We start from the raw sequence: 24,905 nt of genomic DNA, 5'->3' as shown, positions 1-24,905 counted from the left end.
CAAATCATTCAGAGGGTAGGGAAGCTGAGATAACATGAGAAATTAAAACACAAGCAAATGAGTCTGAAAGGCAGGGGAAACATAAGCTAATTAAGTAAGAAGTGAGTTTAGTAAGGCTAAATGGAATACGTTTCAATGCAAGGAGCCTATGGAATAAGATAGCACAGCTGAGGGAAGTCAGGCACATGGAAATATGATATCATAGCTATGACTGAGACAAAGCTGAAAGATATGCAGCATTGGCAACTTGACTTTCCTGTATTAGGTATTTAGATAAGATAGAGGGATTGAAGAGGAGGGTGAGCTCATAAGATGAATTGATCAAAGAATCAATTAGAACACTAAAGAAGGATTATATCTTGGACAGATCCAAATGAGGTGATGAATGAAGTCAAAAAAAAAACAAAATGGGGAAAATATCATATGCACTCCAGACCACCAAGCAAACAGATGGGAGATGAAATGCAGGCGAATGTGAGGACTGCAGATGCTGGAGATCAGAGCCTAGATTAGAGAGGTGCTGGAAAAGCACAGCAGGTCAGGCAGCATCCGAGGAGGGTATGAGCTTTGAGGAAAGATTGGATTGAATGGGGTTGTGTTTCTTGGAACAGCAAAGATTGATAGGGAACCTGATAGAGATGAATAAGATCATAAGCGACATAGGGTGGATGGGAAGGTTTTTTTTAATGATTTCAGCAGTCAATAGCCAGGGGACATAGATTTAAGGCAAGACGTAGAAGACCAGTGTGAGAAGTTGAGAATAGATTTTTTCACTGAGGGTGGTGGAAGTCTGGAACCCATTGCCGGAATGTGCTTATGTCAGAAATTCCAGCTATATTTCAGTTGTATTGAGATATTAACTTGCATTGACATAGTCACCAGGACCATGGACCAAAAGCTGGAAAATGAAATGTGTAGTTAGATCCTTGTGGACCACTTGGACATGGTAAGCCAAATGGCCTCCTTTAGTGCTGTAAATAACTGAGTCACTGAGTCTTTAAGCATATTGTGGGAGTATTTGCAACACAGAGACAGCAAAGGTTCACAAGGATGGTTTAGAATCAAAGAATCAATTAGAACACTAAAGAAGGTTTATATCTTGGAAAGGTCCAAATGAGGTGATGAGCGAATAAACAGTGACTTTTCCTGTGATCCCTACATCTTCTTAATGAATACATTTTCATAGATCAATGGAGTAGAATGGGAAATGGACCCGTTTCATATTAACCATCGCCAAAGATTATGGTGAGCCCATTCTTTTTCTGAAGTATAAAATTAGCAACCTACTCATCCCACATTTTACTTTTATGTAATTAAATGTTTAAAAGTGCCTGTATTTTTGTTTAGTAAGATTTGGAACTGTTTGATTTAAATTCATATTTTCTAGATTATTTGCCAAATAACCTAACAAACTGCCCCGTCTTAGAGAAAAGGTGATTGATTAACAGCATTTTATTCAGAAAAAATGTTTACTGCTGAATGCATAGTAATATGCAACAAAAGAAACAATCATATATAAGCTAATTACACAATTACAAATTATAGACACAAGTATTAAGCAAAAAGTGGCAGGAAAGTAGTGAATGCAATATTAAAAGAAGGAAATTTGAATAAAAACATTACAAATTACAAATCAACATCATTCCTATATTTCAGGTACTGAACTATATTGTTTATTAACTATTGAAAATGAGTGATATGATCTGTCAATGATTATTTAAGTCTAAATGCTACAGTATCTGCAAGTAAGTACAAATGTGCAATTAATCTAAATCTAAATTGCTATCAGAGCTTTGTCTGTTAAATTCTCCAAAAACAACTTTTGGATGTTTGATGCTTCATTCAAATGCATTGTCATGTGAAGCTGCTGTTTATATGATAGACACAAATCAAATTTGGTAAAGACATCCAAGAATTATTTTATCTGCATGATAAATGTTAGTTTTGTTTTTCAAGGTAACCCTTCTGGCATTAAAAATGATCTTTTACAGATGTGGATTTCACTCCTTTACGTTATAATTGTTTCAGAAAGTTACATTTTGTTTATTTTTCTCTTTCTATCGTTTTATCCCTCTTCTTCCTTCCTTTGCTTTCTTCTTTTAATAGATCTGATTTGTTATTGAACTCACTTACTCCCACACTTTCTCAATCTTGAAGTGATTTTATATCCATATGTTCTCACCTTGCATTTTTCAATTCACAGTCCTTCCATCAAATTGATTAAATTGATGGATACACAGTTACTTGTCAGATTCTCAGATGCCAGTTGTCCTATGGATGGCACCATGCCACTTCCAGAAGAATATTATCAACATTAAACCATCAAGCACTTGTTTAATTGCCAATGGGCACTAATCATGGCCATTAGACTGCAAGAGCAAATTTTGGGCTTTGGTTTGGAACATTTTTAATCTAACTTTATTAAAATCTCACTTCAAAAAATTGTTTGATTCAGGTGTGAACTGTTATTAATATTGACTCATCCTTGACTGTGTACACATTTAAAGCTCAACATGAGCTCTTGGTCACAATTCAGAAGAAGAGTATCATTCTGAAAATGAATTTTATTTAGTACTTTAAATAGGCTAAATGCTGGCAGCCTTAAGTTTCCTAAAGTGTTGATTAGCTCCACGATGGTCAACTCTTAAACTTCACGTGGTCTGGCTTTGAAGACCCATATTGACATGATGCTCACTGCTGCATTTCCTGCATATGTATCAGCCCATTGAGAAGGTGCATGACTCGTTGGCTGCTGTTTTCTCTCAGCCTTCTTCATGGCCAGCTGATCTTTTTAGTTTCTGTTAACCTTTTCAGCATTCGACCAACTAGTCAGCCTCCAAGGGGCACTGCTGTCAGTGACTACCTCCCACTTGTTGGTGTCAATGTCCATCATCTTCATATCTCATTTCCAGGTCCAAGCAGAGGTATGGAGGCTCGGGTGGGGGTGGGAGGAGGAGGGAGTGGGGGGGGGGGGGGGGGGATGGGTGGGAGGGGAGGTGGTTCTGGCTCAGTAGCCAGTTCACTGCAGAGAAGGTATTTGGGTGTATCACTGTCATCAAACCACTTAATATCACCATGCCACAAACATTCTTAGCTTTATATATACACTGATGGAATTAGTATGTGCCAGGGCCTCTGAATTGTGACATTTTCATGTGAAATGATTAGCTTCATCTATTCCTTTTTTCATGAGATACTTTGACATTCCTGGGTAATCCGCGATAGATTTGGCACTTTTCAGAACTGAACATGGTGGTTGTAGGCCCATTCTTGAATTTGTGTATCAAACAGTGAGCATTGGTCTGATTTGGGTAGCCATTATTCTGTCATATTGGTGAAGCTAGCTAGCTGCTTTACACTGCTACTATACAATAGCAATACAAGTGGCATTCTTCATTAACAAAATGTTGCTGTCAATCCATAAATACGTGATGCCTGCCACACAAATGCATTATGTAATAAATAAACTTCAGTACTGGTGTGATGCCAAGTGTGTAGGCTATGCACACACTTGTCAGTTGTATCAAGTTGTACATTCCTTCTGCTACTCATATTAGCAAGAGTGTTGGCTATGATCAACCAACCCATGCTTTTAAATTCATAAAGAAACACATTACAAAGCACTTGCAAACTCATTGTGTCCAACATTAAATGCAATTCATGATTGGACAACACTTAGTAAATAATCCTGATTATGCTAAGTATATTCCAAGTATAAGTATATTCTAAGTATATTGCAGGTCAGGTGAATTGGCCATGGTAAATTGTCCATAGTTGCTAGGAGCATTAGTTAGAGGGGGGTGGGTGGGTTCCTCTTCAGAGGGTCAGTGTGGACTTGTTGGGCCAAGGGGCCTGTTTCCACACTGTAGGGAATCTAATCTAATCTAGTCTATTATACTAACAACTAATTGATGATTATCAGTTTGGCTATCAGCACCATAGCTCGCTTACGTTTTTCTAGAAACAGAATTTGTTGATATACAAGGCCCTGTCTTTTAGAAATATACCCATGCATTATGCTTTTTTCAACTAAACAAAAGCTTCGGGGGGAATGCTATCCCTTGTTGTATTTCCCATGGCCTTGGCCAATCAGAATCAATGTACCTGGTTCGAATTCAAATAAACCCTCAAAGTTAACTGTTACCATGACAAAATCTCCAGCAAATAGAATTCATGAGTCAATCAACACTCTCTACTTTGGCATTATAAGTTATTAGTCCCTTGGAAATTTGATATTCTTGCGCTTTGGTCCGGGTGACTACAAGTCAAAATTTTTCTGCAGTGTTTTGCTTTTTTCAATAACATTCTCATTGACAGTGTGAACACCTCTATATTTTTAGATTCTGCCTGGGTTTAATTCAGAAGGGAAAGAAGCCAGAGAGGTGCTCATGCAGTGTGCCCCATTTTGTTCATAAATAGATAAAAATACATTTGCTAGATTTTATGAAACAGCCCTTTAAATTTCCATTTCTGAAATTATTTACCTTAACAGGAATCTGATGCTTTAAGACAAGATTTCTGATTCCTACTTCTTTATTTTATTATTAGGCAAGAAAAGCTGCAACTACAGCTTTTAATTTAATTTTGTGAACTAAGTGGTGACAATTGTTGAATTTTAATAATAAATTATTCTGAAAATTGAAACTTTTTTTTAAACTCAACCGGATAATTCATTAACGTCCTTCTGGGAAGGAAACTGCAATCCTTACCTCGCCTGGCCTACATGTGACTCCAGAGCCACAGTAATGTGGTTGACTCTTAAGTGCTCTCAAAGCAATTAGGGCTGGGCAATAAATGCTGACCTTGCCAGCAATGCACTTATCCTGTGAATGAATAAAACAAAAAAATTTCTGTTCTAAAACATGACAGCACAATGGCTCAGTCATTAGCACTGTGGCCTCACAGCAGTGAGGGACCTGGGTTCAATTCCAGCCTCTGATAACTGCCTGGTGCTTGCACATTCTCCCTGTGTCTGTGTGGGTTTCGTCTCACAGTCCAAGGGTATGCAGGTTTGGGTGGATTAGCCATGGAAAATATAGGGTGATGGAATGGGTCTGGATGGAATGCTCTTCAGAGGTTGGTGCGGACTTGATGGGCTGAATGGTCTGCTTCCATGCCTTTGGGATTCTATCAGCATCACCCCAGATAGCAACTGAATGCTGTGGAGGTGTACGTCTTTCCTCAACCCATGATGACTATTTTAAAGTGAGATAGTGGCTGCTTGGTTTAGAGATGTCATTTGCTTCAGTGGAACTTTCTTGGCAACCATGCAATTACTTCTGTTCATGCAGAATCTGCATCCACTAGCACCTCAAACAGTGGATGTTACATTGATTGAGAGCCTTAACTGATATTGACTGATCAGTTTTTTATTTGATTGAATGAGCTAAAGCAGAAATTGTGCTGAACATCTTTGTCCAGAATTGTATTTCTGCTGCCTTATGATCAGATCTATCCTGCTGCTCCCCTCTCAGCTTCTCAATAGTGCCACAGGCTGTGAAGCTGTGTCCCAGTCAGGAGGATGAAATTATCTTGGACAAAGGCTTCTCCAGGGAAGCCATCTATGAGTAGCATTCAGCCCTGAGAGTGAAACCCTTGGGTTGTCTCAAATGAAAGTTCGTATTAACAGTCATTGCACTGAGCTTCTCACTCCTTTCAGTTCATAACATAAATACAACATCAGCTGAACTAATTGCAAAATGAATATGCCGGAAATGCATGGAGGCATATGAAAGAGGTTAATGTCTTAGTTGCAGCTTTTCATGATGTTTGCAGTTTTGCTTTGTCTTGTCAGATTGTAAGTGAGATAATGCTTCACACAATCAATTGTTGGTAGAGTACAATGACAGCTGATATATATAGTTCTCAAAAACCGCCATACCCACAATATAACTTTTTTTCTCCAGATAGTTGTACTTTTTCAACATTTTTATTTCAGAGTTTACTCATTTGCACTTGAAAGAAATTCTGTCCTTTTATCAATAGCTCTAAAAAGATACTTCTTTCAGATTGATAAGGGCAGTGAATGTAAAGCAATTCTGGCTACCCCATTTGTATGTGAAGATGGTGAGGGAATGGTATTACCATTTTCAGAAAGGGCTTGAATTTAAATAGTGGATGAACATGGCTATAATAAAAAATCCCAAACATTTCATGCGCTGATGACTTTGAAATGAAGTCACCATTGTTTTACGGGCAGAAAGAAGTGGGGTTGAATCCTAACATTTTTTGGATGCATTGTGTTTGGAGGAATGGTTCTTGTGAATTTTCTCACTGTATCTTACCAACTTAGCCAATTTAATTGGCGCTTCAGCCCTTATGGCAAGTATTGTATCCAATTTACACCAGTACCGTATGAAGTTCCCGGAGCCACTCACCACACACCAAAGATTCTGGAATTGACCTGCTTCCCAGACCTGGGCACCACCTTTGAAAAGCTGTTGTGCATCCAGACAAGCATTGTAAGTCTAAAGCTGCCTGGGAAAACAGTGCCCCCTTTTGGAGGATTCGGTACTGGATTTCCAGTTGGAAGAGGTGGTGGACAGAGAGGGCTTCCTCATTTCCCAGGATCAGTTGTGGAGACCATGGTGCCAGACCATGCCAGACTGGTCCAAGTTTGTCATCTGGGTTAAAGCAGTCACAACCATCAGGAGAAATGCCCAGTACAGTCAGAAGAAGGTCATGTCTTTTGCACTCTGCTAGTATAAATGCCACAACAGAAATGGCAGATGGACTTTAATCTAGGTAAGTATGAGGTGATCATTTTGGGAGGTCAAGTGCAACCTTGGGCAAGCAAATAGTATTAGTTTAGTGTGGCACCATAGTCAATACAGACATGGTGGGCCAAAGGACCTGTTCTGGTGCTCATTGCTATATGTTGTATGTTTTTTCTCCAATTCCTCAGAGTCACTCTATCACTGCTACTGTACCCAACCCCCATGAGGAAGTCAGCCGATTCACATGATCTTGATTTATTGTCACATGTACTGAGATACAGTGGGAAAAGTATTGTATTACATGTTAACCAGACAAATCATTGCTTACATAAATACATCAGGGTAAAAGAATAGAAAGCAGAATACTTTGGGACATCTACGGAGAAGCAATTCACTCTAATATGAGAGGTTCATTCATAAGTCTGCTAACATTGGGGAAGAAACTTTCTTAAATCTGTTGGTATGCATTTTCAAACTCTTTCTTCTGTCTGATGGAAGGGGGTGGAAAAGAGTATAAGGGATTGGAGAGATCTTTGATTATGTTGGTTGTATTCCTGGAGGCGGTGGGAAGTGTAAATGAAGTCAATGGAAGGAAGGTTAGTTTGCATAATGGACTGGGATGCATTCATAACTCTCTGTAATTTCTTGCAATTTCTTGGGCAGAGCAGTTATCATACTAAGCTGTGATGCATCTGGATAGGATGCCTTGTATGATATGTTTGTAAAAATTAGTAAGAGTCATTGTGGACAAGCCAAATTCTTTTGCATTGGGAGGAAGTAGAGGCATTGGTGTGTTTTCTTGACTGTAGCTTCGATGTGTATGGACCAGGACAGATTGTTGATGATATTTACTCCTAGGAACTTGAACCTCTTGACCATCTCCACTTCAGCACTATGAATACAGACATGGGTCTGTTCTCTACTCCACTTCGATGACTGGCTCCTTTGTTTTGCTGACTTTGAGGGAGAGGTTGGTGTCTTTATACCATGCCACTAAGCTCTGTATCTCCCTCCTGTACTTTGTCTTGTCATTGCATGAAATCTGACCCACTATGGTGGTGCCATCAGCAAACGTGTAAATGGAGTTAGAGCTGAATTTGGCCACACAGTCGTGACTGTAAAGAGAGTATAGTAAAGGGCTGCGTACATAGCCTTGTGGGGCACCAGTATGGAGGATTATCCTGAAGAAGGTGTTATTTCCTATCCTCATCGATTACAGTCTGTTAGCCAGGAAATGGAGGCTCCAGTTGCAAAGGTGGGAGCAGAGTCCAGGTCTCGGAGCTTGGAGAGAAGATTAGCTGGAATTATGGTGTTGAAAGCAGAGCTAAAGTCAATAAATAGGGATCAGACATAGGTGTTCTTATTATTCAAATATTCCAGGGATGAGTGTAGGGTCAGGGAGAAACTGTCTGCCATGGAACTATTGCACCAGTAGGCAAATTGCAAGGGATCAAGGTGTTCTGAGAGGCTGGAATTAATGTGAGCCATAACTAACCTCTCGAAGCACTTCATAATTATGGAAGTCAGAGTCACTCAGTGTTAGTCACTGAGGTTCATTACTTGATTTTTCTTTTGGCACTGGGATGATGATGGTCTTTTTGAAGCAGGTAACAACCTCACATTGTAGTAGGTATGGAGAGGTTAAAGATGTCAGCAAATACTCCCACAGCTGCTTTGCACAGGATCTGAGTAAACAGCCAGGGACTCTATCCGGACCAGTCACTTTCCGTGGGTTCACTCTCAAGATGGCCTCTCTGACGTCTCAATTTTGTTTTAAAGCCCTGGAGTGGAACTTAATCACATATCTTTCTGAATCAAATGTGAGAGTGCTTCTAATTAAATCAAGTTGTCACTGAAAGCATATTCTGAATCACTTCTGCCTTTGCAACTAATTAAATTCAATTTCTATCCCTCAATTACCTGTAATATATATTGTGTAATGTGGATTGTTGGTCTAATCACTCTGTCTTGCCCTCCAAATTGTCTTTTTTTCACAATGCTGAAATGTCCAGGGAAAGCAGTGATGCAAGTGCCCATGTCGTCAACTATCATCATGCTCAATTTAAAATGCTAGGCATATGATCCAAGATCATTTTAAATTTTTAAAAACCCACACCAAGAGGAGAGGTTACAGGCTGCTGGAAGGGATGAAAAATTGCAATTAGAATGTACTGTAAATGTTTGATTCTGTGCTGTGTGAAGTAACATGCATACACTCACAATGACAATTTTTTTTTCACAGCTTAGTAAGATTGAAAGTAAACACTTACCTAAAGCTTAGCAGGAACTCTGAACCTTTCACTTAACTGAGTTCTGCTCCAGCATACAGGGCATTCTAAAGGAAAATTTGGCCAAGTGTGTAACAACTGTGTTTTAATATCTATCATTTGGGGAATCCCAAAGTGATCTTTTCATTGTGCTTTGTTTTTTTCACTTTGGGGTCCAGATTTATTACCGCAATGTTTGCAGTTGACATCCCTTTATCCACTTGTTTAAATTACATTCACTTTTTAAAAGTGTACTTATACCGAGTGCCTAATCTGTTAAAACTGTGTCCAACCAGGGAGAATAAAAACATTGGTTACAAGTTTTCCTCCTGATGATTATTTAAAAGTTAAATACCTATAGGGTTATCAGGTATCCTCTGGATTTCATATGTACTCTCCTTGCAATGGTTGGCATTCTTCAACGCTCCCTTACTGTCCTATAAAGCCTGAGATCAAAAAGCTTGTTCCTATGTGACTTCGTTGAAACAACTATCAAATGTTGTCTCATATAGAATCTACAGTAAGCAGTTTGTCAATAACACAGAATGGGGAAGTAAAGAGAGAGGGAGCCAGTGAGAAAAGCTTCTGACAATTGAAAGCTTACGTTCCTCAATCTGCCTAGTTTAGAAGCTGATGGTGTTACCTAGATCATGTCCTGCTATTTTTAGAATAGGCTTCAGAATTAAGTTACCTAGAGGGGAGAAGGACTAAACCGAGGGAGTGAAAGGACAGCAGCTGCTGTAAATAAAAACGTATGGCATTGTTTGCTGCCTTATTGAACTCACCATGCCATTGAAATGGAAACTCTGTAATAGCCCCAGTGACAAAAGATTTCTGGTTTCTATTCTCAAGGCTTTCAGAACAGCTACAGCCTCTCCAACATACATGTAAGTGGAATTTTATTTTTCTTCAGCTAATATGTCTGTCACCAGATGACCAGAACAGGATCTATAAGTTACTAATACAAAATGTGTGCAAACTACCTCAAAAAATTGTATGTAAGAAGCAAAGGAAAAGCAGTATGGAATTATTTTGATGATAATACATTCATATAGACTTATGAATTGTGGCGTAAATAAGATGTCGTTCTGAAAAGCTAGCAGGGTTCTGATAATGTTGATCAAAATCAATCATCCTGTTAATTTGATGTGATGAGACAGTAATTTTCCTGTGTTGGTCTGAGCCAGTACTGTGGTCCATATTTATACATGTAGTTTTAAAGGTTTCATTATTTTAAAATATGAGTAAATCATATCATTTTGGAATGGTGCCTTAACTCTTTGATTGCTGACTCTCCTTTTAAATGTCCACAACTACAACATTTTTATATTTTGGAAAATAGATAGTGAATGTTCTTAAATGACAACATTGCAATGATAAACAGTTTACCTTTATCCAGTGGCTTTTCTTTAACCATAACTTTTTTTTAACATACCCACTTACCACTTACAGCTGTTAATGGGTGTCTTCTATGTTAGCTTTTAACATATAAAGCAACAGTATCAAGTTGTATTTCTCCTTTTTTGGCTTTGATTTCCTGCTTGCTAACCCTTTGTGCAGGATTGCCTAATCAATAAAGTTTTGAAGTGTTGCAATGTTCTCAGACACAAGGGAATTTGTGGAAATCTCTGGAATCATTTGGCCTTTTTCCTGCTCACCTTGGATTCTTCTGTCACCCTCAATATGCCAGATAAAAGGTGGTGCTTCAACTCACTCACTTGATGGCTCAGCAAATAAATGCACTTGTCTAGAGCTAAGCTACATAGACAGAGAAAGTTAAAGTTGAATACTGAGTTTCCTGGTCACAGCTAGCTCTTGGAGATGTGCCAATTAGCCAGACCAGCTCTTGTTTAGTTGGAAGGAGTAAGTCAGGGTTTCAACTCCTGATCGCTGTCTGGTTAAATCTGCTGTAGCTGTATGTTTATAGATGTGAGTTTAAGTTAAAATTGGGCTTACATCTGACATCACTTGTAATCTCATAGACTAGGTAACTTGGACAATCTACGCTGGTGCCAATGGAATAATTCCAGCATTAGTCAGCATCTTTAGGAAAGGAGGGGAAAAGAATTGCATTTTCCATGACTCAGACTTTGTTTTGCCTAAAATTGCAACAGATAGAAGTTGTACATTTGACTGTTTTCTTCATAGAATCCATAGCACAGAAACAAGGCAAAATACCTACCATGCGTTGTTCTGCTCTGCACACCTTGTTATCTAATCTGATCAGTATAACTCTCTCAATTTTTTAAATCTTCTGCTGCTCGTTAACTGTTGAGTTCAAATCCTATTTATGGGGTTGATTTCAACCATTCTTTCAAAATAGAAAATGGGTGGCAGCAAGAGGATCCCTCATTTTACACCCAACTCAACTTTCCATTTGCATTAATTTCCCTGCTGGCAGGAACAATAAATATTGTTATCACTTCTGGATCAAACCATCAAATTCATACTTTGATCTGGCTAGGAACTAAGGTTAAAGTTGATGAAGGGTGAAATCGCAGACATTTTCTCAAGAGAATAAAGATTTTAATAAAAAAAACGTGTGATTTATTGCAGAAGGATAGAGCAGTAACACAATTAGTAATACAAACTGAGTGCAGCAGTCAGCCATTCAGCCCCTCGCACCTGCTGTATAACCATGATTGATCAACTGTTCCAACTTCTTGCCCACCCTGCAATGATCTTCTACCACCATTCCCCTTAGCTTCTCAAAATTCTATCTGACTTTGCCTTACAAGTATTTAAAGATACTACTTCCATCACTTTTTGAGAGAGAGGGTTTCCAAAGAGTCAGAACCGTTGTTAAAAAAAATTCCTTATCAGTATCTTAAATGGGCAACTCCTTAATATAAAACTAGTACTAGATTTTCCCACAAGAGGAAACATCCTTTCCACATCTACCACATCACGTCACCTCTTCTCAACCATAATGGTTAAAAGCCTAGCCTAAACAACTTCTTTCCATGTAAGAGAACTCACCCATTCCAGATATTAGTCAAAACTTATTTGAAATGCTTCCAATCAATTTACATTAAATGAAAGATTAGTACAGTGTGCAGTATTACTGATGTCAGTAATGCTCTGTATAACTATTACATAGCTTTACTACTTCTGTATTCACTTTCCCTCACAATAAATAATGACATTCTATAAGCCTTCCTAATTACTTGCTGTATTGCAAACTGACCTTTTGGGATTCATATACAAGGATATCTAAGTCCCTCTGCATCTCAGAGCTATGCAATCTCTCACCATTTAGATAATGTTTCTCTTTTTCTTCTTCTTGCTAAAATGGGCAATTTAACTTTACCCCACATTATATCTTATTTTCTAGCTCTTTGGCCACTCCCACTCATTTTCTAACAGTCAGAATTACCTTGAGGCCAATACTAGCAACAACTACAATCAGTCAGCCCACAGAGTATATAAAATAGCAAATGTGATCAAGACAGGTCTCAGATTTCTCAGCAATCCTCTCCAGGTGTTGGTTGCACAGTAGATCATGAAATCTCTTTAAAATGTCACAAAGATTCTAATTCTCCATGTTTTTCCCATGAGCCATTCAGTCATGGATTGCCTTGATGACTAATCATATTCTGGTTGATCATCCTCCAATCCTGAGACCATATCACTCTGTCAATCTGGAAACGGCACTCCAGCACAGGCACAACAGCAGCCTTCTACTAGTAGATCTTGCTCACATGCGTCAAACAGGTTTGAAAACTTTATAATAAGTGACAATGGCACCAAACGGTCCAAATATTTAGAGATTTCTTCTGGAGCCCTAACATACAGAACCAGTGTAGCTCAGCTACCTTCTCAGCAGTCTAGCTGAAACAATTCTACTTAACATGAAACCTATTTCTGTCTGTTTCTTTCTCACATACTGTCTTATTGTATCTCCATCAACTGCCTGTAATCTTTGAACTGCTCCTCAGTGTTCCTTGAGGGACCTTTTGAAAACCTCGCAACAAGCCCCCACCCATACACACGTTTAAATGTTGACCCCTTAGCAACCACTGGAAACTTGATTCTTTTAAACGTTACAATTCACAGATAGCTAACTCCTGCACAGCTCAGATAAATGCTGTCATACAAAAGGAATTTGTAACAATATCAAATCCAGAGACTAATGTCAGCTAAGTATTTGGCTGACTGTTATTGAAAGCAGTAAGTTTGAGTGGTCTTCCTGATGCAACAATTTTCTAAGCGTAGGAGCAAATTACTGCAGCTGCTGGAATTGGAACTGAAAACAAAAAATGCTAGAGATCTCAGCTGATCAGGCAACATGATGGAAAGAAAGCAAGCTAACAGTTCAACTCAAGATGACTCTTCATCAGAGCTGGGCTTCAGCTCTGATTAACCGTCATCTAAACTCGAAAAGTTAGCTTGCTTTCTCTCCATGGAAGCTGCCTGACCCGCTGTGATTTCCAACATTTTTTATTTTCAATTTTCGCTGTGCTCCATTCCACAATACTAAAGGTACAACTTAAAACTAGTGAAAAGAATGTACATAGAGATTACACATATTGCTTCATAAAACTATATATATACATCTGATTTGTATTAACTACAATGTAATTAAAGCAATCAAACCAAATTTAACCAAGGCACTTTTGGAAATGTGTCCATGAGTATTTATGGGCTAGTTTTTGTATCAGCGGAAGGAGTGCTCCAGCATGATATTTGAAAACATGATCTTTCTTGTCCCCATTGTACACTATAAAATGAAGCTGAATTTCTTTTTCACCAAACTTCTTTCTAGTTTAAGAGAAAGGAATGGTCTTGGTAGAAGAATCAAACACAGTAAGATTTGCCTATGAACTAGTCAAACTCCCAAAACTCTACATAATTTTTAAAAATGCATAAATTAGCTTGCTATTGACAGTTCAGTTTACATTATCTACTGTCCTGCATTCACGATAGCCTGGTGTAATTCTGTGTTTGGCTCTCACATCAAACACTTTTTTTAAGGAACAGAATTATGAAATAAATGTGTTGTACCAATAATGAAAACCATCTGTTGTTGTTCCAGATGATAAATCAGTTCAGTCTAGGATATAATTGGGCCATGTTTGATCAGCACCATGGAACAGCATAGGTAGGACAATATTTTTAGCAATAATAAAATGCTTTCTTCCCACCAGAAACATATTAACAATGTTTGGCTTTAAACCAAGTCTTTTTATATTTAATAGTTGAACAGGGATGCACAGAGGCTGCTCTTTCAGTGTAAGAGCTCTTTATACAATTATAGATTCCCTACAGTGTGGAAACAAGCCCTTCGGCCCAACAAGTCCACACCTACCATCCGAAGAGTAACCCTACCAGACCCATTTCCCTACATTTTACCCCTGACTAATGTATGTAACACTATGGGCTATTTAGCATGGCCAATTCACCTAACCTGCACATCTTTCGATTGTGTGAGGAAACCAGAGCAAACTCACACAGACACTGAGATAACATGCAAACTCCACACAGATAGGCCCAAGGTTGGAATCGAACCCAGGTGTTTGGCACTATGAGGCTGCAGTGCTAACCACTGAGCCACTGTACTGCCTACTGTGCCACTGTGCCGTCATACTCTTTGAATAAAGTAGAAATTTTTAAACCATAGTTCTAAAAATGTAAATGTTAGGTGATTCAACTGTTCACTAAAATACTTTTATTCAGTGGACAGCATTTTGATACTTCTTAAAAATAAAACTTTTATATCAATAAGTTAAATAATGGAAATATACTATTAATCAGCAAGAAATAGGTTTGAAATTTGGTCATAACCAAACAACAGGCCTTGGGTTCTGCTGTCTTAAAGTAAATTCTCTTGGCAAAGCAGATATGTTCTCCCAATGGAGCTGTCAGCACTCAAAATCAAAAATGACTTGTTGGTGTGCAAATACTTATAATTGGATCTTATGTTAGTGACAATCTGGTAACTAAAACTAATAGATAGTTTTCTATCTATCCCCAGTGTATTCATTTCAATATAAGTGAATGTCTTCTGGCTGAGATTGCACATTTTGTATTCAGTCTGCAAGCCCTGCTGGTCATGTTCTCTGCAATATACATCATTTCTTTATTTTTTTAAATTTGTACCAAATTATTGAAGGCTTTAAATATTAACCCTATATTATTCTTTTATATTTGAAAATAAATTCTAAGGGATAATTTTACCAGGAGTTCACGAAGTGTTAACTCTATGGAGGGACTCTCTCCATGAGCCCTCAGGTGTTTTTTCATGCTATTCTCTGCAGTTTGCCTTATTACTCACGTACCATGCCTCTATGGACTACACTCACACTACCTTCTGCTCAGCAATGTGGAAGTGTTCACCATGACCAAAGTTTCTTGGGACTCCCAGTATCAGCACCATTTATAAAGTCCAACTATGCACCAAGTCAAGCACTGCCAGACAAGAGTTGCTCTTTCCCAGTGCAGATAGTAGGAGGGGGATTGAACAAAGTGCTTCTGAGGGTACATAAGTGGCATAGCTAACATTTCATTGCAAATACATGTGTATGTTCCTAAATCTATTGCTATTTTACATCATCCCTATCTGGTTAACACTTATTGTAACAGTGGCAATAAGAACCAAGTTATGCAGCTTACCCAACCTTTGTATTTTCCCATTTTAAGGAATACTATTCTTTCCCTAAGATCCAGTGTAGCCTAACATCTCCTCATAGTTCAATGTAGGAGCATCATATTCTGAAAAACTTTCAAATGGCTGAAAACATTCACTTTTCTTCAGCAGCTGCAGAAACTAAGAAAACAACAAAGAAAAACTACATTTATTGTTGGGAATAGATAGGGACAAATGACAATCAATGGATGATCACTACATCTTGCTCACATCTATTGGATTCAGTTACCAGTCCTGTATGGTCTTTTAGCCTGATGCTGCAGTTGTCTATCTTTGCAGAAGTTCCTCTTCCTCAATGTCTTCAGTGTCTTCCCCTGAACACTGCTGCCAAATTCTCACCTCCAGTTGTGCAGAGCTCAGCTGTGAATATTGAAGCATTATACTATAAGGCACCTTTCCCCACTCCCAGGCTGATCCAAGCATCAGAACCATATTCCCAGCAGAATTATCAGCTGCTTCATGATGGCCAGGATCGAAGAATAAGCAGCATTGTAACTCTGCTTGCCTTCAGTCGGGGGATACCTAACAGAGTAATCTGCTGTGGTTGCAAAGAGTATCCCTTGTCTCCTAATGAGCATCATTGTTCAACTTCTGGTTCTTGATGCTTCAGTATACTCCTCCATGGAATATCTCTACATGGCCCTTTGACTACTTTAGATAAATAAAAAATCCAATTCTGGTGAAACAAGAACCATTTAGTCTAAATCTAGAGTGTAAAAGCTGTTTCAAAAAAAAATCATCATGGCTACAGAAATATTTGCAAGTTGTGTATTAACTTCAGACACCCAGAAAGACCCCATGTTACCAACTCAAAACTAAAACCCCAAATTACAATAAATTATATTAAACATATACATAAATTCCACAGTCCACATCACAATTCAATTGCTCCCCTTCACAATTACTGTCCCCTCTGCATCCCAGCATGCTGCCTCCAATCCCCGACTGACTTCTTCACCCCTTGATTGAAGGGTTTCTTCCTTTACTTAACCAAGGACTATGCCCCTTACACTTTGAGATGTGGTCATTTGATTGCAGTGTATTTGCTGCATAAGCAGCCACCGCATGTAGATGTAATACTGATGTAGCTCAGTGCTCTACAGCAACATAGTCTCCCCTTGCCTGATCATTGCTGACAACCATGACAAGCTGTCTGGCTTTGTGTCTGTAGAAAATGGCAGGGTAAGACATGCGTACTGTGATCCTTTAACTTCTGAATGAGGGAGTAAAGCACAAAAAGGCAAAACAAGTCAAAGATATTACAAACATCCAAGTAGGTATAACATAAGTGAGCACGAAAAGAGTAAGTGAGGAAGCCTGAGATGCACTCTGGCCCAATCCAGGAGATGGAAGCTTGTTTGTACATACAAAGTGTCCTAGCAGTGACATTCAAATGAAGGGTACTGGTGCACTCCAAACTGCAGTCACAAAGTGGAGAAGTGCATTGTACATGAGTTGGAGATGTGTCATAATAATGTGGAGAGGCTGGTGCAAGTCTGATGCAAACTTCTTCGGATGGATGACACATACGTGACGGGTAGTCCTGTCCATGTAAGATAATGTGAAATATTGTGGTTTACTGTCCAAATGGAAGCCTGGAAGAGCAAATGGTGAACTGGAGTTGCCAGAGATTTGCTCTGACTTTCATGTCAGGAACTGTCAACATTCACTTTTTCTCCAGTGCCTGACAATGCGTTTAATTGAGACAAGATTAGATACTAATAGCATGCCTATCACTGCTCACAGGCAAGATTCTCATTTTTCTGTTTAAAACTTTGCTGCAGGATCAGACTATCAGATTATTGATTTTCTCAACATCAATAATCTCATACCTACCAATCTCACCATATATTCCTAACTGACCTCCCATATATTCCCAGTGACATTCCTGCTGACATCATTCAGGGGCAATCTCTGAGAAACTGAGAAATTTTTAAGCAGTATACATTGTCCAATGTAGCATTGATAATGAACATCGTGCATATATGTATAAAGTTCATTTATATATTACATTAACCTATTAGCTTGAAATGAGTTAACTTGTAATAGGAATTTTATGAGACTATATGAGCAAGTTCTTATTAATCTTGCACAGACCAAATTGAACACAAACCTGCTGATCAGGCATGTTCTCCCATTTTGTAATCACAGAATCTAGTAGGATTAAGAAAGGTGTGTGATGCTTTAGTAGATCACACATTGTATGGAGTTGCACATTTATACATCAAGTCAGCAATCTCAGCCCTGAGTTTTGTGACAAGTTGAGGCCAGATGCTTTATGAAATAGAGGCAAGAAAATTTAGAGAGTTATCAGAATTCTCTTGTACAGTTGTGGAATTGATGGTTTCAAGATGCTTAGATGCTGAGCATTTTCTATTCATCTTAGCCAGGTATGGTACATGGCATGTTGATATCCAAACTTTTCTTCATTTCAGTAACCATTCAAAAGTTGCCTGGTTCACTAATTAAGGTTTCCTCTGTGTACAACAGAATATCTAAGTTCACTTATAAAAGCATATTTACAAAGTTGTTATGTCAAATGTACAAAGGAAAGTACACTTCCAACAATATACTGTGGAGTCATGTATGTATCAATTGAGGGAATTCCATTACTGAAGGCAATGTCTCTCTTCATTTAATAAGAGTTAATTGATTAGCAAATTAGTAGGTAGGTATTAAAATACTGATGAGAGGAACAGGTATGCATTACTCTTGAGTTTTAACTCAGTCCAGGTTCACACATTTGTTACTGATGTGAAAATCTTTTGGGGAAGAACATTCCCCTTCTCTTGTTGTTTAGCTGGTTAAATAAATAAGTAGGCTTTTTTGGAATAAACAGCTTACATATTTTTCAGCAACATAAAAATTACTATTATCATGCCTTAGGCATAATTGCTAATAAAAAGCTTTAATGTATGCTTCCCATAATTTCAATTGCTGGAGATTATTACTGTTAACAGGACATTTTTTCCATTCAAACATCGGATTTTTCCCTTTATTATTATGATGGCACATACGGAATGTGTTGTTTCCATCCTCCTTTCCTCCTGCTAATCCCAGCTTTTTACAAACTGTGGCCAAGTGGATAGATGGATGAAGGGGCTCTGCCAACATCATCTGATCAACATGTTAGAAGATCTTTCCATTTGTTAGAGAACATTTGCCAAAGCTGCAAAGCTTAGAATAAAAGAAAAAAGATCGGACCTGTCTTAATAATGTACTATTCGCAACCTCAGAAGTTCCAGCAGATCTTCACCATTGATGAAGTACATTTGAACTGTACTCGCTAAACTGCACACAACAAGGCAACACAGCAATTGAATATATGGTCCAATAATCTATGTTAGTGATATGGTAGAAAGTTGAAGGTTGAACAGGACACTGGCAGAAATCTCTTCTTCTTTTCTATCCACCTTGTAGGGCCCAAGTGTGTAATGAACACTGATCCAAGTGTGTAACCTGATCTAGATACATAATAGGAAACTGCATTGGCTATGTAATGGTACTAATTTAAGTAGGTATCGGTGCTGCTGTGTGCGATGGGCACAGGAATGGGTGTGTAATGTACATTAATCCACATATACAACGTAAAACAGAGTTGCTCTGGATATGTAATAGGCACTGATCCAAGCAAGGATCTAAGAGTACACACCTGGATATACAATGAGCACTGATTCAGATTTGTAACAGGCAATTAGCTCGGTACATAATAACCACTGATTTGGGTATGTAATGTGCACTAGTCTACTTCAATAACAGAGAAGATCCAAATATGTAAAAGGCACTGCTGCAAACATGCAATGGATACTCATCTAGGTATGTGACAGGCATTAGTCTGAGAATGCAATGGGCACTGGACTAAATATATAATAAAGGTAATCTAGGTATGTAACCAGTATTGATTCAAATATCTAGTAGTTGTAAGTATGTAACAGTCACTGATCTGAGGAGGAAGAAAGTGAGGACTGCAGATGCTGGAGATCAGAGTCGAGAGTGTGGTGCTGGAAAAACGCAGCAGATCAGGCAGCACCCAAGGAGCAGGAGCATTGATGTTTCGGGCATAAGCCCTTCATCAGTCACTGATCTGAGCATGTATTAGGTAATTGATTTGCTCCTGGTGGATTTCCAGAGAAAGTTCAGTCGGCTCATACCAGATAGGGAGAGACTGTCTCATGATGAAAGCTTGAATAGTTTGGGCCAATACTCATTTGGAATAATGAGATGTGACCTTACTAAAATATACACTGTTTTCTGGGGATTTGACAGGATGGTTATGGAAAGGCCATTTCCCCTTCTGTGAGGGTCTAGGATCAGAGGGCATAGAATAAGAGGTCATACATTTAAGATGGAGTTGAGGGGAAATTTCCTTTCTCAAGCAGTCAATCTGTGGAATTATTTGCTGCTGAGAACTGTCGAGTTTAGGATGTTAGGTATATTCAAAGTTGAGATTTTTAATCAGGAAGGGAGTCAAGGCTTATGGGGAAAAGGCAGGAAAGCGCAGTTGAGAATTGTCAAATCAACCATGAATTCACGGAATGGCAAAGCAGACTCAGTTGGTTGAATGGTCTCCTTCTGTTCCTGCAATCTTATGGTTTTAATCTATTCAGTCATTTCACTGCCAACCACATTAAAGAACATGGATTATCTTTTCTTGCTCAGGCGAGCTGATTAGGAATTAAGCTGGAGTGATCAATAGTGATCTTTTCATGGTTCTAACAAAGGTTCAAATGCTGCAAATCAGTATCTCTCCTTTGTTCTCCAGTTAATTATTTTTAAATAATTCAATGGAGCAAAGCTGAGAGCTGACAATATAGGATGAACAATGTCTCACATAGGGAGTTAATTTTGCCAAATTTCAACTTCAGTTGAACACAGAAGTGAAATTTGATAACTTTTGTTAAAGGGCATGTCTTTCTAAGTTGACCCTGCAACCCTTCAACTCCATCATGTTCGTTAACAACTGACCTATTGTCTCAAGTCTATTGATTTCAAAGCTGGTATCTGATAAAATTTCCTTTAACAAAATGTTAATGAAATCATATCAGTTTTACTTAGTTATTCCCTGCACCTTGGAAACACATTTCTTAATGACTGGTGCTATAATCAACATAATCCTCAAGGATCCAAGTCACCAACCTCCACAGCAATAAACAAAAATAGCATTAATTAAATACCACAAAAAATGCATCTACATTACAGCATTCAGAACTTCAGAATGTCCCACAGCATTTCATAACCGGGAACTACACTTAAAGCGTAGTAACAGCTTTAATGCAGGAGACATAACCGCTTCCAGGTAGAACAAGATCTTCAAACAGCACACAGGGCAAAGGGGCTTCAGTTTAAAATCTCATCAGAAAGATATCACCTCAACTGTGTAGCACTGGCGCAACGTTTGAGATTTTGTATTCAAAATCTACCTGAAGTGGGATGTAAATCTGTAACATTCCAATTTCAAGGCAAGTGTTATGAACTAAAGCATGAATCCTCCCTTATAAAGATAGGAACAAACGTATCAAAAGCATGCAATGCATTGATTGTGAGTCATTACAGTACTGGTCCAGACTTGAGGAGTGAGACACAGCAGCACGACACAGCCTTGCATAAAAATACACTCTCTAGTTGGATTCTGGGTAATCCAAGCTGGAGGATGAGAAAATAATTGTGGCTGTAACAGCTGCTCCTTTTTGAGGTATTTTAGCTGCTTGAGCTGTTTTCCTCGAATTACAGGAACAGTAATTGCATTGTTTTGAAACTTTGGTGAAAAAAAATCAAAGCAACAACTTTAAAAATGAGGAAGAGGGACAAAGGCAGTGACCACATGGTCAGTGAATCAAATGAGAAAGAAACCAACATTGTTGTCTGAGACAGCAATGAATCTGCACAGCTTCTGCCTATGCTGTTTGAGTTCAAGAATCTCTGAACATCGGAGTGCATCTAAGAAAAATTAACAAACAGTGAAATTCAAAGCTGATCTTAGAGGAACCCGTGTGGGAGAGTTCTCAGCATGGGAACAGCTAAGTGCATAGTTTTTTAAGTGTAACCTTGTTGTTTTTTGTAAATCTACAATAGTGAATAGAGTGGGTTTTTTTTTTGATTATATGTTTTATTGAGATCTGTCTCTTGATTAAATGTTAACAATATAAAACATAGATACTGAGTTAACTTTGAGCAGTGATTTTAAGAGTAGTAAGGCGGTGCTATTTTCTGGGTCTGTAGATTGTTAAGGTGCAAAGATGGCCTTTAGTAGAGAGATGTACCCTCCCTGTTGGATGTGGGAGTTTAGGGAGAGTCAAGAGTGTGGCGCTGGGAATGGACAGCTGGTTAGGCAGCATGTGAGGAGCAGGAGAGTTGACATTTCAGGTACAAGCCCTTCATCAGGAATGTGGCTTGTGGGCCAAGAGGGCTGAGAGATAAATGGGAGGTGGTGGGGCTGGGGGGGTAGGTAGCTGGGAATGCGATAGGTAGATGAATATTGGGGTGAAAGTGATATTTCGGAGAGGAGGGTGGAGCAGATAGGTGGGAAGGAAGATGGACAGGTAGGACCGTTCAAGAGGGCGGTGCCAAGTTGGGAGGTTTGGACTGGGATAAGGTGGGGTGAGGGGAAATGAGAAAACCGGTGAAATCCACATTGATCCTGTATGGTTGGAGGGTCTCAAGACAGAAGATGAGGCATTCTTCCTCCAGGCATCAGGTGGTTAAGGTTTGGCAATGGAGGAGGCCCAGGACCTGCATGTCCTTAACGGAGTGGGAGGGGGAGATGAAGTGTTCGGCCACAGGGCGGTGGGGTTGTTCAGTACTAGTGTCCCAAAGGTGTTCTCTGAAATGCATCCTGTCTCTACAATGTAGAGGAGACCATATCGGGTGCAACTGATGCAGTAGGTGACGTGTGTGGAAGTACAGACAAATTTCTGTCGGATGTCGAAGGATTCTTTGGGGCCTTGAATGAAGGTGAGGGGGGGAGGTGTTTGCAATTCTTGCAAATGCAGGGGAAAGTGCTGGAAGGGGAAGGTGGGTTGATGGCTCTGACAAGGGAGACACAGAGAGGCCATTCCCTCCGAACCACAGATAGGGGTGGAGAGGGAAATATTTCTCTGGTGGTCAGGTCTGTTTATAGTTGACAGAAATGGTGGAGAGATTGGTAGGGTGGAAAGTGAGGACCAGGGGATTCTGTCCTTGCCACTTACCCTCCCGCCATCTTATCCCAGTCCCAACCTCCCAACCCATCGCCACTCCCCAACCACCCGACGCCTGGAGGAAGAACGTCTCATCGTCCATTTTAGGACCCTCCAACCACACAGGAACAATGTGGATTTTATCCGTTTCCCTCTTTCCCCTCCCCCCCACCTTATCCCAGTCCCAATCTCCCAACTCACCCTGTTGAATGGTCCTACCTGTCCATCTTCCTTCCCACCTACCTGCTCCACCCTCCTCTCTGACTATCACCTTCACCCCCACCTTCATTTACCTATCACATTCCCAGCTACCTTTCCCCCAGCCCCACCTTCTCCCATTTATCTCTCAGCCCCCTGGCCAACAAGCCTCATTCCTGATGAATGGCTTCTGCTTGAAACATTGACTCTCCTGTTCCTCACATGCTGCCTGGTGCTTTTGCAGCGCTAGACTCTTCGACTCTGCTTTCCAGCATCGGCCATCCTCACTTTCTCCAGAGTTTAGGGAGAGTTTCCATGTTACTGATGATTATGTCAGCAGTAAGTGTGGTTGCAAATCTTCTTGGAGCAGTTGGAGCAGCAGTTAGAGACAATGAAGAATTTACAGGAGTTGGGAGTATGATGGAAGGCAAATACAGTCAGGTAGATGGGTTGCCTCCAGGAAAGTAGAAGAAGGAGGCAGGAGTCTTCTGTGGCTGTACTCATCTCAAGCAAATATACCGTTTTGGAAAATGTAGAGGGTGATGGATTCTCAGGGAAATGGCGCATGAACAGCCAAGTTTCTAATACTGAGAAAGGCTCTAATGTCATGAGGGGGACGTCAGGTTCCAAGCGATCGATTGTGATAGGGGACTGTCTAATCAGAGGCACAGACAGATTATCTTGTAGCTGACAGTGAGAAATCAGAATGGTGTGTTGTTTCCCTGGTGCCAGGATCAAGGATATCTCGGAGAGAGTGCAGAATATTCTCAAAGGAGAGAAAGGCCCAATAGGAGGTGTTGTGCACATTGGAACTAATGACATAGGAAGGGAAAAGGAAGAGATTCTGAATATTGAAAGTTAGACAGGAATATAAAAAGGTCCTTGAGGGTAGAAATATCTGGATTACTCCCAATGCTATGAGCTAGTGAGGGTAGGAATAGGAGGATATAGCAGGTGAATGCATGGCTGAGGACCTGGTGCAGGGGGGAAGGGTTCACATTTTTGGATCAATGGAATCGCTTCAGGAGCATAAGTGACCTGTATAAGAAGGATGGATTTCACCTGAATTGCAAGGGGATTAATATTTTGGCAGGGAGGTTACTAGTAACTATAGGCCAGTGAGTCTCACTTCTGTTGTGAGCAAAGTCTTAGAGAGAATTGTAAGGGATAGGATGTATGCACATCTGGATAAGAATGATGTGATCAAGGATAGTCAGCATGGTTTTGTGAAGGGCAGGTCGTGCCTCACAAACCTTATTGAATTCTTTGAGAAGGTGACTAAGGAGGTAGATGAGGGGAAAGCGGTAGATGTGGTGTATATGGATTTTAGTAAGGCGTTTGATAAGGTCCCCCATGGTAGGCTACTGCAGAAAATACAGAGATATGGCATTGAGGGTGAGTTGGAGGTTTGGATTAGGAATTGGCTGGCTGGAAGAAGACAGAGGGTAGTAGTTGATGGCAAAGGTTCATCTTGGAGTGCCGTCACTAGCGGTGTTCCGCAAGGATCTGTTTTGGGACCATTGCTGTTTGTCATTTTTATAAATGACCTGGAGGAAGGGTTAGAAGGTTGGGTGAGCAAGTTTGCGGATGATACGAAAGTCGGAGGAGTTGTAGACAGTGAGGAAGGATATGGCAGGTTACAGCGGGATATAGAGAAGCTGCAGAGCTGGGCAGAAAGGTGGCAAATGGAGTTCAATGTAGCTAAGTGTGAGGTGATTCACTTTGGTAAGAGTAATAAAAAGATGGATTACTGGGCTAATGGTAGACTACTTGGTAGTGTGGAAGAGCAGAGGGATCTTGGTGTCCATGTACACAGATCTCTGAAAGTTGCCACCCAGGTAAATAGTGCAGTGAAGAAGGCATATGGCGTACTGGCTTTTATTGGTAGAGGAATTGAGTTCCG

The 24,905-nt window shown here is 39.7% G+C and overlaps 1 protein-coding gene across 3 annotated transcripts in view; it reads left to right on the top strand.

The window, feature by feature from the left end:
- The window catches only part of LOC140486297 (kelch-like protein 13), a 77,428-nt gene that overhangs the window by 23,958 nt on the left and 28,565 nt on the right, over window positions 1-24,905 (top strand). The window contains exons 1-2 of one of the 3 annotated variants that reach the window (XM_072585242.1): window positions 9,787-9,870; window positions 14,019-14,084. The exons of 1 other annotated variant lie outside the window; for it this stretch is intronic. In XM_072585242.1, the coding sequence (XP_072441343.1) occupies window positions 14,071-14,084 (14 nt within the window). In that variant the 5' untranslated portion in view covers window positions 9,787-9,870; window positions 14,019-14,070. Of the gene's footprint in view, window positions 1-9,606; window positions 9,871-14,018; window positions 14,085-24,905 lie in introns of those variants that run through there. One more of the 3 variants, XM_072585241.1, reaches the window with a different exon arrangement.

The sequence above is a fragment of the Chiloscyllium punctatum genome, chromosome 15 (genome assembly GCF_047496795.1).
Source record: "Chiloscyllium punctatum isolate Juve2018m chromosome 15, sChiPun1.3, whole genome shotgun sequence".
Lineage (NCBI taxonomy): Eukaryota > Metazoa > Chordata > Chondrichthyes > Orectolobiformes > Hemiscylliidae > Chiloscyllium > Chiloscyllium punctatum.
Note: the sequence above shows the minus strand (reverse complement) of the source record. Positions and strands in the feature narration are given on the sequence as shown.